The 18065-nt window shown below is 38.8% G+C and overlaps 1 protein-coding gene across 11 annotated transcripts in view; it reads left to right on the top strand.

Moving 5' to 3' along the window:
- dst (dystonin) overlaps positions 1-18065 on the top strand; it is a 172955-nt gene that overhangs the window by 138113 nt on the left and 16777 nt on the right. For 10 of the 11 annotated variants that reach the window (XM_065249549.2, XM_065249486.2, XM_065249494.2 and 7 more), the window contains 25 exons: positions 331-492; positions 930-1100; positions 1232-1398; positions 2100-2259; positions 2440-2766; positions 2901-2985; positions 3259-3500; positions 5037-5243; positions 5792-5911; positions 6002-6109; positions 6286-6504; positions 7028-7231; positions 7379-7610; positions 8118-8344; positions 8427-8549; positions 10076-10177; positions 10852-10953; positions 12283-12456; positions 13016-13171; positions 13264-13461; positions 14055-14183; positions 14418-14588; positions 16005-16160; positions 16597-16803; positions 17556-17675. In XM_065249549.2, the coding sequence (XP_065105621.2) occupies positions 331-492; positions 930-1100; positions 1232-1398; positions 2100-2259; positions 2440-2766; positions 2901-2985; positions 3259-3500; positions 5037-5243; positions 5792-5911; positions 6002-6109; positions 6286-6504; positions 7028-7231; positions 7379-7610; positions 8118-8344; positions 8427-8549; positions 10076-10177; positions 10852-10953; positions 12283-12456; positions 13016-13171; positions 13264-13461; positions 14055-14183; positions 14418-14588; positions 16005-16160; positions 16597-16803; positions 17556-17675 (4269 nt within the window). The remainder of the gene's footprint in view (positions 1-330; positions 493-929; positions 1101-1231; positions 1399-2099; positions 2260-2439; positions 2767-2900; positions 2986-3258; positions 3501-5036; positions 5244-5791; positions 5912-6001; positions 6110-6285; positions 6505-7027; positions 7232-7378; positions 7611-8117; positions 8345-8426; positions 8550-10075; positions 10178-10851; positions 10954-12282; positions 12457-13015; positions 13172-13263; positions 13462-14054; positions 14184-14417; positions 14589-16004; positions 16161-16596; positions 16804-17555; positions 17676-18065) is intronic. The other variant, XM_065249570.2, reaches the window with a different exon arrangement.

The following is an 18065-nucleotide window of genomic DNA, read 5'->3' on the forward strand; positions in this document are numbered from 1 at the left end:
AGCATTTTTAAATAATCTTAGTTGATCTCCCAGAAAGAGCATGACAATTTTGTTGTTGTAGTAGTATGTGCTCAAATGTGTTCAAAATTCATTTTAAACTCATCTACTGTGAGATCTTATTCTAAGATCTTCTAAAACTGAATTGAGATCTACAATCCAGAGTAGTTTTACCGCACTATGCTTGTTTTGTGTCTGACTTGTGTATTTCTTTTAGGGGCTTTATTTATTTGTGCATGCTTGATGCTTGAATGAAATGTTGTAAACTGGATCTGGCTTTTGAAAATTTATGCATTTGTTTTAATTTTCTTTTGTATTTTTCATTGGCTACAGGTTTTTCAGAAAGACGTTATGGAGTCTTTACAGACCCAGCTGCAGGAGTTGAACTCTTTGGGCCAGAGCTTGATCCAGAGCGCCACCAAAGGTACCTGCACCAAAAACCTTGAGCATGACCAGGACGAACTTAACTCCAGGTGGAATACCCTCAGCAAAAAAGTAAGAACACCAACTAAAAATAGTGATGCCACTAATGTGGCTGCATTGTTTGGTAAAAGGATAAAACTATTCTTTTTTTATTGTAAAGCACTGCATTATAAAGGTATGCCTAATAATATGTGATTAAATGTTATTTAATATCAGATATTATGCAGATAATATCAGATGATACTCGAGGGAGTATTTTCAGAACATTGTTACTTATACAAACACTCACTTTTAAATAGTATTTCTCATCACCAAATACTCTTTATATACTTTTGTTCTTGGAATTTGTGTTTTTCTTTGTTAAGTAAAATACTTCACTTGTTTTTGCCGACAAATACTGCGTTTTCTCTAAGAATTGATCTAGGTTGAAGATGCAAAGCTTGACTATTTTTCATCATCACTGCTGTGAGAGTACCGTATGAGTTTAAATCTGTGTGTGATGTTCTCAGGTTGCTGACAGATCTGCACAGCTTCATGAAGCCCTGCTGCACTGTGGCAGGTTTCAGGATGCGCTGGAGTCTCTTCTTAGCTGGCTGACAGACACAGAGGAACTTGTGGACAATCAGAAACCTCCATCTGCAGAGTTCAAAGTGGTCAAAGCACAAATACAAGAACAGAAGGTTAAAAGTCATATCTCTTCTAAATTTGTAACGTAAAAATGTCACAGTTTAAAAGCAATGGTTTTTGTAGAGAAAATGACTTGTGTTTTGTGCTTATTCACATATAATTTTTCCTCATCTGCTCTGGTCAGCTTCTGCAGAGACTGCTGGATGACCGAAAGGCAACAGTAGAGCTGATAAAGACGGAGGGACCGAAGGTGACAGAGTTAGCAGACACGGCGGATAAGGAGAAGATTGCAAAGGAAATTGAATGCCTGGGGCAGAGGTGGGATGCCCTGCTAAAGAAAGCTGAGAACAGGTAAAAAATGCAATCTGTCTATTCATCAGTGAAAAATCAATATATTTGAAAATTGAAGATAAAATTGCTATTCTGTTATAAGTTAGGAATTTGGTAATTGTAAAGTTTTTTATAATCAAAATTTAATAATTTTTCATTTTATAATCTTGTGAGTCATCTTGTTGTCTAAACTTTATTGTCTCTTTTAATGAGCAGAGATTGCTGTTTGACAATGTCATTTGGCCATGTGTGACCATTTGAGTAACTTTGACCTAGAAACACATTTTTTGCACTGAAGTAAGAAGAGAAAGCTAATGAAATTATTATTATTAGGGTTCGACTCCAAACTGTTTCTGGAACTGTTGCTTTTTTACTTCAGCTTTGTACTCAAAACGTGGCTACAATTTATTTCGATATTCGTCCACTTTACATTCTACTATTAATAACTTTACCTCATTGGACATGAAGTTGTAAAGTTACATATAGTCAGATGAATGTCTGTTTGGTTATCATCATAATAGTGTAAAAGTGTAAAGTAGATATTAAGTCTACTAATACTGTAATGACTGGCAGTTGAGAAGATGCAAAATTACAGTTAGTAAAATGCCTATAGTGGACTGTCGAAATAAAGTGACTCAAATAATGGAGCAGGTGGCATATATTGTCTAAACCCAGTCATGTCCAGCAGTGAAACTTTGACTTCTTTTTGAAATTCCTATCAGACACAAGCAACTGGAGAGTATTTTAGTGGTGGCACAACAATTCCATGAGACCCTTGAGCCTTTGACCGAATGGCTGACTGCTACCGAAAAAAGACTGGCAAACACAGAGCCCATTGGCACACAAACGGCCAAGTTACAGGAGCAGATTTTACAGCATAAGGTGCAGTGCAATCCACAGTCACCCCGCTTAGTTGGTTTTCTGTTGTGTTTACATCTTTTACCCATTTTCCATCGTGCCTTTGCGTTGTGTTATCCCATACGTTTTGCTTACACATTCATTTGATGCATTATTTTTTATTTCTGTTGCTATGGTTTCTCCATCCTGGGTTTGTGACATCAGGCCTTAGAGGAGGAGGTTATGGGCCGCGGTAAGATCTTGTACCAGGCCTTGAGTCTGGGCCAGTCCCTCCGGGCGGTCAGCTGCGTGGATGACAAGGAGCTGATACAGGCCAAGCTAGACAACACTCAGAGCGGCTATATCGGGCTCCAGGAGTGTTGCCGCATGAAGTCGGAACTGTTGCAGCAGGCCCTGGCTAATGCGCGGGTCTTTGGGGAGGACGAGGTGGCACTCATGACCTGGCTCAATGAGGTGCACGCCGAACTGAGCCAAGTCTCCGTCCAAGGCTACACAACCGCTGTGCTTGCAAAACAGCACGCTGAGCAGCTGGTACATAAAACAGCTCCTCCTCTTAGGGCTTTTATCACTCTTTGGTTTTTAAGTTTTCGTTATGTGGTGTGGTGACATATATTATGTGGATCTGTCAGAAGACACTGTTGACTGATGTGTGTCCCAATGTCTAGGCTGTACAGGAGGACATAGAGCTAAGGAAACCAAATGTTGAGCAAGCCATCTTCAATGGGTTAGAACTGCTGAAACAGACCACAGGTGAGACGGAGCTTAGAAAACGAATGGTTTTTTTTTTCAAATACAAAGGGTTCGAGGTTGGTATTTTGAAAAAGAACATTGTGAGAACTTGGCTTTTAAGTTCGCAAATAATTCAAACACTGTTGTACTGAGAGACAATGATTCCTTCTAGCAAGCACTGCAGGCACTGGTTTTATCAGATTGTAAGCTCAGTCGATGGTTTTGGAATGTTGCATGTTGGGAAGTTTCTAGTGGTCTGAAAACGTATGAATGAATGTGTTCATGGTTATTCAGGCGATGAGGTTGTTGTCATCCAAAGCAAACTTGATGGAATAAAGACGAGGTATTCAGAGATCAACACAATCAGCAAAAATGTTTCAAAGACTCTGGACAAAGCCCTGTCTCTCGCCACAAAGCTGCAAAACACCCATGAGGAACTGAACGTCTGGTTGGACAAGGTGGAGTCTGAACTGGCCACGTTTAAAGCTCACAAGGTGGTCGGAGAGCAGCCTGCTCACCTGCAAGAGAGACAAAAAGTAAGTCTCAGTAACATAACCATTTGCGCCTTTTCTGCTATAGAAAGAGAAAAGTCTGACACGTCTACTACATAGCATGAAACTAACTAAATAACTAAATATTTTTTTATTTTTAGATTTTTCTCCCTATATTGAAAAATTAATAAACATATTAACAATTTCAAAATTCACATTTCTTATTATAATATATAGTAGCACTGTACATTAAGGTGCCATTGATTAACACCAGTTGGCATTAGCTAACTCAACAATAAGCAATATACCCCCCGTTTCACAAACAAGCCTTAAGGCTAGTCCTAGACTAAAATACATGTTTGAGCTGTCTCAACTGAAAATAACTTGCACTGACAGATCTTAAAATAAACCAGTGCTATTGATTTGTCTGAAGATACACCAGTAACATCTTTTTCTAAGGCATATTTATAAAATATGCTTAAATATCTTATTTTAACTAAGGGCTAGTCCTAACTTTGGCTAAGCCTTGTCTGTGAAACAAGACCTTTTATTAATCTCAATGTTAGTTAACAAATACATTTGTTAATTTATTCGTAGGTTAATTGCGCACTAACAAATGTAAACATAAATGTTAAAATAAACATGAACTAAGATAGGGTGTCCATACACGCCATTTTTCCCGGACACGTCCTGACCAGGATTTCTCATACATCATCGAGGTTTACTATTTCACGTTCTATTTCAGAAAAACAACCATTACATTTCATGGTAAGAATGGAATTGATATGTCTTAAATGGGACATATTATGAAAATCTGACTTTTTCCATGTTAAAGTGCTATAATTGGGTCCCCAGTGCTTGTATCAACATAGAACCTGTGAAAATGATCAACCTAGTAACTTAGTTTTGGTAAACCATTCTCTGCAAGCATTTGAAAAAAAAGGTTACTGAAATTTGGCTTCCCTTGTGATGTCAAGAAATTGTCCAACCATGGCACTGCCATTTAGTGCAGAGATCAGTTCTATTGCATTTAAAGGACACACCCAAAAACGGTACATTTGCGTACACCTACAAAATAGCACTTTTAACCTGTTATATACATGGTATTTTGAACTAATGAACATATTTAACATATGTACCCTGGGGACACCAAAGATTTATTTGACATCTTAAAAAAGTCCTAATCTTAAAATCTATGACATCATATATGTCATATATAATTTTTTAACTGTAATGTGAGAACCTCGATGACATATGCCGTCGACAAATGTGACTTCCGCAGGACGCACCCGAAATCCTGGCCAGGACGTGTCCAGAAAGAATGGCACGCATGGTCACCCTAAACCAGGATGACTAAATCCTGTGAAGCATTGTTGATTTATTGTTGTTCATGTTAAACAAAGGCCTGATTACAAAGTGTTACCAAAATTATATTTTTGCATCTAAACACAAGGTGAAATATCACTTGTTTTACAGTCAACCTTTCAGCACAGTTATTGGTCAGTGCAAATGATCTCCCATATATCAGATTTCTCAGTATATTAGTGTATGACTTAATCCACTGTTGATTGTTATGTTCAGGCACTGCTGAATGAGGTTAAAGGTCAGAAACCATTGCTGGATTCTCTTAATGAAGTCAGCACTGGTCTTCTTGAAATTGTGCCATGGCGAGCGAGGGAAGGGTTGGACAGAATGATCACAGAGGACAACGATCGCTACAGATCGGCCAGTGATGCCATTAACCAGCATGTGGATCAGACTGGAGCTGCCATCTTAAAATCACAGCAGGTACTAAGGTCCTATAAGCTGTTCTCTAAAAACATCACCATAAAATCTATTAGCGAGAGTTCAGTCAGTAAAGACTGGTGAAGGATTACTGGCCTCATTGTGTAGTTAACTTTTAATGTTTTATGTCATCTATTTACATTTATGCGTTTTCTTCCAAACCGATTTTCAATATATTACAAGTATACATTTTATTAGAATGTGTGGTTCAAACCCATGACTGGTAACACAATACACTACCAAATGAGCTAAAAGAAAAGAATTCATCCTCTCTAGCTGGCGTAGGTGTTGATCACATTAACCTAATTAAGAGTTATGGGTCATTATTTAGGTATTTTACTTATATAGGTATAATTATCCCAGTTTTTAATTATTTATTGTCCCAGTGGTTTCCTGTCTCACATTGTTGTAATGTTATAAACTTACAACATTTATAAATAAGCCTTCATAGTTTGAGTAATCTTAATTAGAATTAATTGATTAGATCGACTGAAGTTGAATAGAAATGTGTTGAGACGGTCACATGGTCTCACTGTCTCCTTGATGTGCAGTTCGAGCAGGCAGCCGCCACTGAGCTGGCATGGTTGACGGAGGCAGAGAGGAAGTTGTCATCTCTTGGTGACGTGGGGCTTGAACCCGGACAGACCACAGCTCAGCTTCAGGCTCAGAAGGTCGGTTACGTGTCCGTGTATTCATCTCTATTGTGAATGTCACAGAAACATACTCCAAAATGCATTGACTGTGTTTCTCTTCTGCTGCAGAGCTTCTCCATGGACATCATGAGACATAAAGATGCTGTTGATGATATTATAAAGACAGGCGAGGTCATCGTGAAGAGCAAAGATGAGGCAGAGAAGCTTGCATTAAGGGTAAATAAATAAGGTTACTTAGGAAATGTATTGAGCCTGTTACTTGAGGGGTGGGTAGCGCAAAATCTTAACTGTTTGATGATGATGTATACTTGATGTCCGTCTTATCCATCTTTTTTAAAACAAGCATGTTAGAGGTTTAGGGCCAGACCTGTGATGATTTTACTGTTACACAGGCAACACTTCAGGCTGTGATGGAGAAGTATAACATGGTGAGCCAGCTGAACTCTGAGCGCTGTCTTCAGCTTGAGCGAGCTCATTCTCTAGCCTGCCAGTTCTGGGAGACCTACGAGGAGCTGTGGCCATGGCTGCAGGAGATTCGATCTACCTTCACTCAACTGTCCCAGCCAGTTATTGAGTATGAAGCGCTCAGACAACAGCAGGAGGAACTGAGGGTAAGATCCAGAACCTGCAGATGATAACCTATTAATCTGATTTGATGAACCATAAATATGCAGTGCCCTCCATAAGTACTGGGACAATAAATTTGCTGAAGACTTTTTAAATGATTTTTTATTATATTTTATATATGTTCATAATTTATTATTGTTATACATTAAATGCATTAAGTATTTTATTATTTATGTATTCCTATAGCTGCTTTTACTGTGAATAGGAATAAACACATGATAAAAAAGGTGTAAATCTATCACGGCTTACCACCTTGCATCGTGCTTAGCAACACATCCTGAGTGTCATTTTAAAATCACTTCAGTGCACAATCCCAATAATCCCACGTAATAGATTGTGGAAGAGGATCAAGTACAACTGTACATCAGTGACCCAACAGATGGTGTGTGCTATAAGGTCTATGCACGTCATCTGGACAGATCGTGTTTGACCTTTAGCTTTTTAATGCTATTTCTCTTGACAATCCACTGCATTCTGTCTTGATTATTTGAAACTTCCGGTTTTCAGCAAATGAGAGAGCTGATTTCCGAACACAAGCCGCACATCGACAAGATGAATAAAACCGGACCTCAGCTGGTGGAGTTAAGTCCGACAGAGGGGCTGGCCATCAGAGAGAAGTATCAGACGGCAGATACGTTGTACAGCCAGCTTAAAGTTGATGTCAAACACAGAGCTGCTGCTCTCGATGAAGCCATCTCCAAATCCACTCAGGTTAATACCGTTGGGCATTGTGATTTTTTAAAATAGTAATAAACTCCCATAATTCGCCTTGATGGGGCAAGGCAAGTTTCTGATAACCCTGTTGGTGTTTATGTGTAAATGTCAGATTTCTGTATTGTTCATCAATTGTTTCCACAGTTCCATGATAAGATCGACCCCATGTTAGAGTCTCTGGAGCGCATCGCCGAGCGCCTGCGTCAACCTCCATCCATCTCTGTGGAGGTGGAGAAGATAAGGGAGCAGATATCTGAAAACAAAGCAACGGGTGTAGACCTGGAGAAACTTCAGCTCTCGTATGAGACCCTCAAACAGCGAGGGGAGGAGATGATCGCCCGCTCTGAAGGAGCAGACAAAGACCACTCGGCCAAAGGTATTATATCCTCTTGACTTGATCTTAATGGAGGTTTAAGGCTCACATGACTGCTTATTATCAAAGTCAAAGACTAGTTCAGGTCAGTGTTGTTAACCTCATGTATCCATTTGAAAGATAGGTTTTTCTGTGTTGTGATGAACATGGCAAAAACAGAAATTTTTCATTATGCGTGTTTCCATGAGGATCAAACCCATTGACATTACGAGTGAAATACTCTATCGGTTTAGCTATAGGAACAGCGTACGCTGCAAACAAATGTATATTTTCGTTACATTTAGGTACATTTTGTTTTTGGTGTTAAAACTGTTTAACCTTATGAACAGTTTGCACTTAAACTAAATTCAAACCATCTTGGCACATTCTATAAAGCACAAGTGAATGCAAGTCATGTGATCTGTGACGGGTTAGCATCGGCTAGCAGAAGAGTCCTTCCACTACTGATTACATCCCAACAATTTATAAACAAGAGATAATAGAGATTCCTTGGCTGTGTTTGTTTTAAAGCTGTACAAGACAAACTGGATCAGTTGGTGTTTGTATGGAATGACATCCAAGCCCTTCTGGAGGAGAGAGAGGCTAAGCTCCTGGATGTCATGGACCTGGCCGAGAAGTTCTGGTGTGATCACTGCGCTCTTATTGTCACCATCAAGGACACACACGACCTGCTGAGAGAGCTGGAGGAACCTGGAGTTGATCCTTCAGTGGTCAAACAACAACAAGAATCTGTGGAGGTCTGGCGTCTTCAGAACAGCACATCTGATGTTTGTTCAGGTTTTGCTCAACATCTTCATAGTTTTTGCCTTTGCTCCACAGGGCTTTAGGGAGGAGATTGATGGGCTTCAAGAGGAACTGAATGTGGTACAGAATCTCGGGGCTGAACTCATGACAGCGTGTGGAGAACCGGACAAGCCAGTGATTAAAAAAAGTATAGATGAGGTAATTTGAAATTATAATTTTTTTGCCTGCTAAATGATTCATTGTTTTTACTGAAAAATCAGAGTGAGAACTAAAGTTTAACCATGACTGTTCTCAGTGTAGATTTTAGGATGTAGGTGGTCACGGCATGCTGATTTGGTCATGGTCAAAGCGAATTTACTGATTATGTTGAATACTGAGTTGCAAGCTGCAGCAAGCAAGCAAGCGAAACTGCAGCAATGTTGGGTACAATATCCCGTAAACAGATCTAGACAGGTGGAGCTGGGGGTGGAGGCGGGTGATTGTTAGATCTCAGATACTGCTAACAGCGTGCTAACCAGTATGTTTAAATGTAGCAGTAGACCAAGCATGCATTGGCATTGACTTTCAAATTCCTGAAAGGCTCAGTACTTATTACTCGCACTGAGTGCATCTCAGCTGAACTATCATCCTGCGCCTCTAAAGTTTCATGACTGAACTAGGTCTTTTTTAGTCATCATTTATTTATTTAAGAAGAATGTCTTTACTTTAAAAAATTACCATTGTAATCGTGGCTTTCTACTTTATTGATGTAAGTCTAGACAAAAGTTTTTATGGTTTAGTGTGAGGAAAACTCCAACAGTCTCATCAGACAGAACTCTGAAAAACCTCAGAGCAGATATTAGATGTCTTTCAAACAGCTGTCAGTGGCGTGCAGGGCTTACCAGCCAAAGTGGCTAGTTGTTTTCCAAAGTTACTAGCCACTCAGCATTTTCACTGGCCACAATTTTTTTCTTACTGGTAAAATGATTTTTGAATGATTAAACTTGACTTTGGCATCCTAAAATGACTTTAATTGAGCAAATTTACTTGGTTTAGCTAAATTTGTTGCAGATTGAATTTCAAATGCAGTCTGACCACCCAAATTAAGACAACATTTATTAGCTGGTATATACCAGGAATATCAGTATAGATCACATCATATATTTAGGTGCATGAAAAACATGCTAGTAAGGCATAAATAGATACAAAAACACAAAAACCCTTGACAAACACTTTAAATATTTATTAACAACAGCAGTAAATACTGTCAAGAAATGTACATGAATTTTACTGTCAACTTGTTTATGCAGATTGTATTTTATAAGCTTGATCATGGTTTCTGTTAAAAGTGATTTAAGACTTTTAATGACAAATGTCGAGAGGGCATTATTGTTGCCCAAAGTAGCCTTCATTAAAATGATGTGCGAACCTCTCTGCTGGCGGGTTTCCTTTGATTTCGTGTGCATTCAGGTATGCACTGAATTTCTCTTCGCTCTTGCCCTGAGAGTGTGCACCCAATTTATATCTCTTCAATCACTTCCATGCAATTGTTAATGTCAAGCCCTGGTGGCATGTGAGCTAAACCGTGTAATATGCTACAGTCGCTAATATAGTTACAGGCCTAGTGGTGAGAAACCAACCAGCCAAATTTGCCACATTTTTTCTGACTTGGCAGGTATTTATTTCAGCAAGTTTTCCTGGTTAAACTAAAGTGCTGGATAACTCAGATTTTGTATGTTACTCAGGTAAATTCAGCTTGGGAAACTCTGAACAAAATGTGGAAGGAGAGAATAGAGACACTAGAGGAAGCCATGCAGGCTGCGGTGCAGTTCCAGGACAGTCTTCAGGTACACCACCACACCACATATGCTCGTTCAGTTATGGGAAACTATCATTAGTTTGTGGTTATAATTGAGAGTGATGTGATCTTCGTCATTCTGAATGTGCTGATGTGGGCATACATTATATGAATGATTCACATATTGCCTGTGTGTGTGGAAACAATTGTAGGCAAACAATTTACTGTATTTGCTAATTGATGTCTCAATTATTCTCGTATTCATTTTAAGCAAGTAATTTTGTCTTTTATATTGAAGTTATCTGGGATGTATATGACTTCCTTTTTTAGTTGATCAGAAACTTTCTTTTTTAAACGTAAAAATGCTGTCATGTAATCTTATACCAAGCTCAAAAGCACAAACATGCATAATGACATAATCCAAATGACTTCAGTGAATTATTAAATGTCAAAGAAAACTATTCATATTTTTATCTTATTATATGTATTAACAACACTGTTTTCAATGCACTTGCTCAGATTTTGGTTTATATTAGAAGTGTGATTAAACAAATAAAATGAATATCAACCAGTGAATTGCATTGGTTTAGGTGTGGTCTATTTTTGTTCATTTCATTGTTCATCTGAGTCGCATTTGAATTGGGGCTAGAAGTGAAACTCGACCCTTCTGTAAAGCTGTAGTTTTGGCTTTTCTCATGACAATAGTTTTCCTATCCTTTTCAGAACATGTTTGACTCTGTGGATATCATGGAAGGCAAACTGGACTCGATGTCGCCCGTGGGCACAGACCTGGAGACTGTGAAACAACAGATCGAAGAACTGAAGGTATCAGTTTACAGTTTTCATGTGGGATGTTTTCTCATACCCATGACCCGGTGTTTATTGTGCTTACAGTCACAGTCAATGCAGATGAAAGTATATTTATCTACAGCACATTCAGTTTTCACTGTTTCATGAATATAATTGATCTGACACACAACATAGCAGCTGTGTTTACGCTGGAAGTGATTCATTCCTTTCATCTGGTACAGTTGCTTTAAGTCCACACAATAGTAAGCATTTAACTGTAAACGGTTTCAAATGGATTACGGGTGAACTAATCCGCTTCCAATTCCTTTTGTACTCCACTACTGCAAGAACCCGGAGACAGTTCACAATGGCCTCTTTTATCAGTTTTTTATACTGTAGTTGTCTTGCACAGATTTCCCACACACGCCCCACAGTTTTATGATATTGGTCGCTTTCCCACGTGTCACTGGAAGTCGGCAAGCTTTTCTTTAAATGAAACAGACCATAGTGTCAGATCATAAGGTCATGTCTGTAGTTGCTAGTCACTGGCTAGATATGAATATGGATCAGTGCTAAGATCAGACTGCTCCGTTGCTTTTGATATAACATCTGACAGATTTATATCAATAAAATCATTACATTATATGCAGTGTTTATTAAGGAATTTTTAGGTCATGTATTGACATGAGATTTACCTGAATTAACCATACTAATTTGGTTTATTTTACAAATGTCTCACATCAAATTACCTGTTACATCCTCAATAGGGGGACTAAATATTCATTTTCCCAGGACAGTCCCGTGTTTTACTGATGTAAACACAGTATTCAATGAATATAAACAGTACTTTTGGCCTTGCTGATTAAATGTAGTAGAAGTGAAACCAGGAGAAATCTCATCATTTAAAGGGGACATATTATGAGAAATTTTTTAAGATGTAAAAAAGACTTTTGTGTCCCCAGAGTGTGCATGTGAAGTTTTAGCTAAAAAACCCCACAGATAATGTATTATAGCATGTTAAAATTGCCTCTTTGTAGGTATAAGCAAAAATGTGCCGTTTCTGGGTGTCTCCCTTTAAATGCAAATGAGCTGATAAAATGCAAACACTGCTCAACATAATGTTGATCTGTTGAAATTAAAACTTAAATTGTGCTGTCAATTATTTTCTCTCGCATATTAAGGTGCAGTATTATTATAATAAGATCCCTTACTGACATCACAAGGAAAGCCAAATCTGAATGACCTAATATTTCATATGCTTGCAAAAAATGGTTTACCAAAATTTCTGCCCTTAAACATGTAAAAAGTCAGATTTTCATGATATGTCCCCTTTAACGCTTGCTGTTGTGATATGTGTGTATATAGGAGTTCAAGAGTGAGGCGTACCAGCTGCAGATCGAGAGGGAAAGGTTGAACCATCAGGCCGGGATCCTACTCAAGAAGGTGGCAGAGGAAAACGACCGCAGCCCCATCCTGGAACCAATAAACGAACTGAAAATCCTCTGGGACAACCTGGATAAAAAGATTATTAACAGACAGGTCAGAAAATAGAACTGAAAATACTGATTTAAATTTAAATGCACAACATTCATTTCTGAGGGAAAATGTAGGGTGTATTTGTGACATTAGCTCAGTAGGAAAGTCATTTAATAGGCATAGCGAGTTGTAACATTGTAATTGGGAATAATATTCACTGATGAATCATACATAGCCCAAAGAAATCCAGATGTATATGATGTTATTGGTTAATATTACATCAGCAGGAACAGAAATATAATTTTTGATGAAACAATATGATAACATTTTACCTTAAATTATACCACGGGACTGTTGAATGCTTTATTCTGATTGGTTGAGAACATGTTGCACAGGTATGCATTATTTTTCAATAAAAGCACACCTACTCTGTTAAATGTCTTAAAATAACCACCAGAGCAATGTCTGTAAACGTGGTATATGGGAAATAACTGACTCCACTTCGCATTGTGTCGCATAACCATTATTTTCTAATAATTCAACTGCCCGATTTCTTACATAATGCATAGTCCTCAATTAAATAGAAAATCACATTAGCGACTTTTCTCCTGATCTCTTACAGCACAAACTGGAGGGGGCGCTGTTGGCACTGGGACAGTTCCAGCACGCTTTAGATGAACTTCTGGCTTGGCTTAGTCATACAGAAGAGTTGCTGGGTGAACAGAGGAAGGCCTGTGGCGACCCAAAAGCCATCGAGATCGAGCTCGCAAAGCACCATGTACGTAAACACATTAACTCTCGTGTGAGCCAAGTATTTTAACATTTTTGTGTCTTTTATCTCAAGGTGTCAAATTGGTTTGTGTTGGGCAGGTGTTGCAGAATGACGTCCTTGCCCATAAGAGCACAGTGGAGGCGGTTAATAAGGCGGGCAGTGACCTGGTCCAGTCCAGTGATGGAGAGGAGGCCAGCAGCTTACAGAATAAGCTGGACAACCTCAATCAGCGCTGGAAAACCATCATGGAAAAAACTGAACAGAGGAGAAAGCTTCTGGACAGTGCCCTGCTACAGGTCAGGCTTAAATACGACCGAGACATGGCAACCCTCTGGAATCTAAACGGCTGAATGTTTCCTAAAATGGAGCGATGATTGATGATGCTCTCAACATGAGGCCAAATATGTACTCGGTTAATCTTAAAGAATGTGAAAGAGAAACAGTAAAGAGCGAGTCGATACACACATGCTCTCTCTCTCAGAGTTTAAACTCATGAAAACAATAAAATGGAGAAAACATAATGCTCTGATTTTTCCTCACTTAAAGCAATATTAAGTTTGCTAATTAGCTGGCTAAAATCCTGACATCCTTTGGATTATTGGGTGAATTACTGTACCATTCATACATGTTGTTGACAGGTTTCGTAAGATTCTTATTCGGTAATTTTTGCCAAATCATGCCAAAGATCGTATGTTTTATTGAAATATTGCATGTAGCAGTTTATTGCACATGTTCAATCCCAGAAACTACTATATCTTTTCACTTTTAGAGAATAATACCAGTCTTTGTGATCATTAACCCGAGTGTCAGGGTTATTAAACCCACCCCTCAGGACTGTGAATGAATGTGTGGACTCTATTGTTGTGACGCTGGCTCTTCTGTTTTCTAGGCTCAAGGTTTCCATGGTGAGATTGAAGACATGCAGCAATGGCTAAAAGACACAGAACGTCAGCTGTTAGCATCAAAGGCCCTGGGCGGCTTACCAGATACTGCCCGCGAGCAGCTCGACACCCATCTGGTGTGTATTTAATACTGCTGCGTACAGCAAGCTTCTATCAGCTTGTGTATTTCTTTAAAACATTGCTTCATGATGAATATGAATGTTGAACACTGAATGTCATAAAACATTACTGTATGTAATGGTGTCACAAGAACAAAATCTCTCCCAGAATCCCTTATAGACATTCATCTATAAAGTCAACTTTAGCATTAAAATAAATAGTAAATAGTGTATATGTCTGTGTTTTTAAAGGAACTGTGCCGTACCCTAGAGGCAAAAGAGGAGATATACAAGCAGCTTCTTCAGAAAGGGCAACAGATTTTGACCCTGACGCCCGAGGGTCAAGACAGCACCACCGAACTGGATATACGCAACCTGCAGGCCAAATGGGAGAGTGTGCAGGCTAAAGCGTCCGAGAGGAAGGTGAGAGACCAAACTTCATGTTCCTCCTGTCACTCCTCTTCTTCAACAGCACTAGAGTTGGGTTTGATCCCAGAGCTGAGTTTGTTAATGTAGTTGTGATATCAGATCCATGAGCTCCTTTGCTTTGATGTGATCAGATGGATGATTGTCTTTTAACCTTTTGCATGAAGTGAGTTATAAATTAGTACAGAACAAAGTCGAGATGCCTATGGACTCTAAAAAAGGTTACAGAAGTGGATTAAAGGAATAGTTCACCCAAATATATACCTTATGTCATCACGTGCTTGACCTCATGGTGTGATATTCTTTATTTACTGGAACATAAAGAATTTCACGCTGCTCATTTCCATTCAATGAAAGCATATAATACCAGAGTATGTAAAACTCCAAAAAAAAGACTAAACTCATTATAAATGTGTTATAAAACTTTTCAAACATTATGGGGCAGTTTCCCGGACAGGGTTTATCCTAGTCCCAGACTAAAATGCATGTTTGAGCTGCTTAATTTAAAAACGCATTGTACTAGAGGTCAACTTGGGTACAAAGAAGTGCACCTGATCCTAAATTACCCAAATCACTTTTTACCTGAACCCGAGGTGGATAAATATTTTTTTTAGAGAAAGACCTAGTGGCAATTTTTTTTAATCCGACTTGACCAGGTTGGGGCATAATCATTGTGACATCACATTGATATGGGATCCCCAACAGTCTGTTTTGTGTGATTGTTGCAGTATAAAGGAGATTACACAAAGAAGAATAAATGTATTTGTATATGTAACAATGCATTTTGTAGGTTAGGAGGGCTTTAAGACCTCAAATATGCATTTTAGTCTGTGACTATGTTAGGATTTCTCTGGGAAATCACACAGATGTATTCGAGATGGTATTCAGATTAGATCTGTCTGTTGATAGAATGATTTCAGAATTTTGGGAAGGCATCTGTTTACATCAGGGTTATTGATCACACAAGATCTTTTCATGGATCCTGACTGTATCATAGTAAGTATCTCTGCACTTCGGATGTTAACCAGACATCATGTTGAATACAGTAAGTTACATGCTGTCAAATGAAATCAGTGAAAGATTTTAATCCAGTTGATGGGAAGTTCATGTGTCCCGTTTGCCCAGCAGTGATGTGCCTGAGGAAAACAGAGAGATAAAGATGCCATCACTGAATTTTATTGATCAGTTGAAAAATACAATTGAGACTGCATGTATGTGTTGTCTTGATTGTCTGTTCATGTTTGTCATCTATCACAGTCGATTTCATTCAGTCTAGGGTTAGTACAATGCAGGACGGTCAAATGCCAAATATTTTGTGGTCAGATTGTGATGATTATAAACTGTTTTTAAACAAGTACCCCAACCCAAACATAAAACCGGGATATAGTTGAAAATATGTGTATTTGTGGACAGGTGAAACTGGAGGAGGCTCTGGTGATGGCCACAGACTTTCACAACTCACTGCAGGATTTCATTAACTGGCTGACACAGGCTGAGCAGACCCTCACTATGGTTTCTCCTGCCTCTCTTATCCTGGAGACCATTATGTTCCAGATAGATGAACATAAGGTCAGTGCTCGATGACATCACCATGTATTCAACTTTTTTCTTCAGTGTCACATTTAAAGGAGTAGTCCACTTTAAAGATGGGGTCCATTGACTTTTTATAGTGGGAAAAAAATACTATGGTAAGTCAATGGGCCCCATCTATAGAGTGGACTTCTCCTTTAGGTCTATTGAACAGCCTGCATGCTTCAGTGTATGTCAGTAAACAGTGGATTATTGCACACTAAACTAGTCAAGTGTTTGAATACCCTCCACTGAACTTATGTTTCCCCTATGTCTTATAAATGTCTAAAGTCTTGTGCAGTTAGTGTCTGGCTTTTATAAAAGTACAAATGCTTTCAACCACACCACTGAATTCTAAAAATCGACCCTATATTCTGTCAAAATGTCCTAGTGTCTTGAAAAAGTTTCTTTTAATCTGATCTGCTGGCACCCACAGATGTTTGTGACTGAGGTGAACACGCATCGAGATCAGATCATTGAGTTGGATAAGATGGGAACACACCTGAAGTACTTCAGTGAGAAGCAAGATGTGGTGTTGATAAAGAATCTGCTGCTGAGCGTTCAGAGTCGCTGGGAGAAGATCGTGCAGAGGTCTGTAGAGAGAGGACGACTGCTGGATGATGCCAAGAAACGGGCGAAACAGGTGCCTAAACCACTGTTGATATACAGGACAAATTTGTTTACACAGTTTATCTGAATGGTTTTAAGATTCCCTGCATACGATACAGCTTTCTCTCTGTAGTTTGTGCAAAACACAGTGGCCTACACTTACAGTTAGTACATTGTACTGACATCAAAGTTCACAATATTTGCATGAAAAGTGACTAAAGACTAAATGATTTTGTTTTATCTGACAGTTTTTAGTCTGTGCTGAAGCAACCCAGTCTCACCCCATGGTGTCAATATTTGACGACACTTGACCATGCGTCAATATGTTGACGTGGAGGGTATACCTTTCGCGTCATTTTTTGACGACCTGGGGACTTCAATACTATTACGTCCGTTGCATTCTCTTTCCTATTTTCTTACCATTTTCGCGTCGGTTTAGGGTTAGATTTACATAATGACATCCCTACCCAAACCTAACTCTAACCCCAACGCCAGGTGACAACTGTTTAATTTCGTGTACACTGTTTAATTTTGCGTAATCTAACCCTAAACCGACGTGAAAATGGTAAGAAAATAGGAAAGAGAATGCAACGGACGTAATAGTATTGAAGTCCCCAGTTCGTCAAAAAATGACGCGAAAGGTATACCCTCCGCGTCAACATATTGACGCATGGTCAAGTGTCGTCAAATATTGACGCCATGGGGTGAGACTGTGTAGGCTGAAGACATGTAAAGATAATGTGGACGAGGACATGAAATGACTTCTCGTGTGTTTGTGTTGTGTAGTTTCACGAGAGCTGGACCAAACTGATGGAGTGGCTGGAGGAGTCTGAGAGAGCTTTAGACTCAGAGCAGGAGATTGCAAATGATCCAGACAAGATCAAAACGCAGTTAACCCAGCACAAGGTGACCAATACAACTCTGTTTTTTTTTTGAACATCCATTGACTTAACAAATTCCTGCTGATACCCATCAGCAGGGGGATTATCCCCCTCTGGTCTTTATATCCCTGCCTCTAATTAATATTTTTTTATCCTTAATGGGGACAAAATGTCATCAAACGGCCATATAAACGGTATATAAATAAAGATAATTTAATATAAGTAAAAACACTTCCACGCAATAGTGCAAACAACAGTAAAATCAGGAATTGAGTATTACTGTCTGCTCTTCCGACAGCTCGTCTAAGTTATATCATGATCCTTTTTTAATCCATGCCTGGATTTTTCAAGTCACCAACCACCACTAGTTAATTTCTATATATATTTTATTTCAATAGTTACAAGAAATAGCTTA

Source organism: Paramisgurnus dabryanus, chromosome 20 (genome assembly GCF_030506205.2).
Source record: "Paramisgurnus dabryanus chromosome 20, PD_genome_1.1, whole genome shotgun sequence".
Lineage (NCBI taxonomy): Eukaryota > Metazoa > Chordata > Actinopteri > Cypriniformes > Cobitidae > Paramisgurnus > Paramisgurnus dabryanus.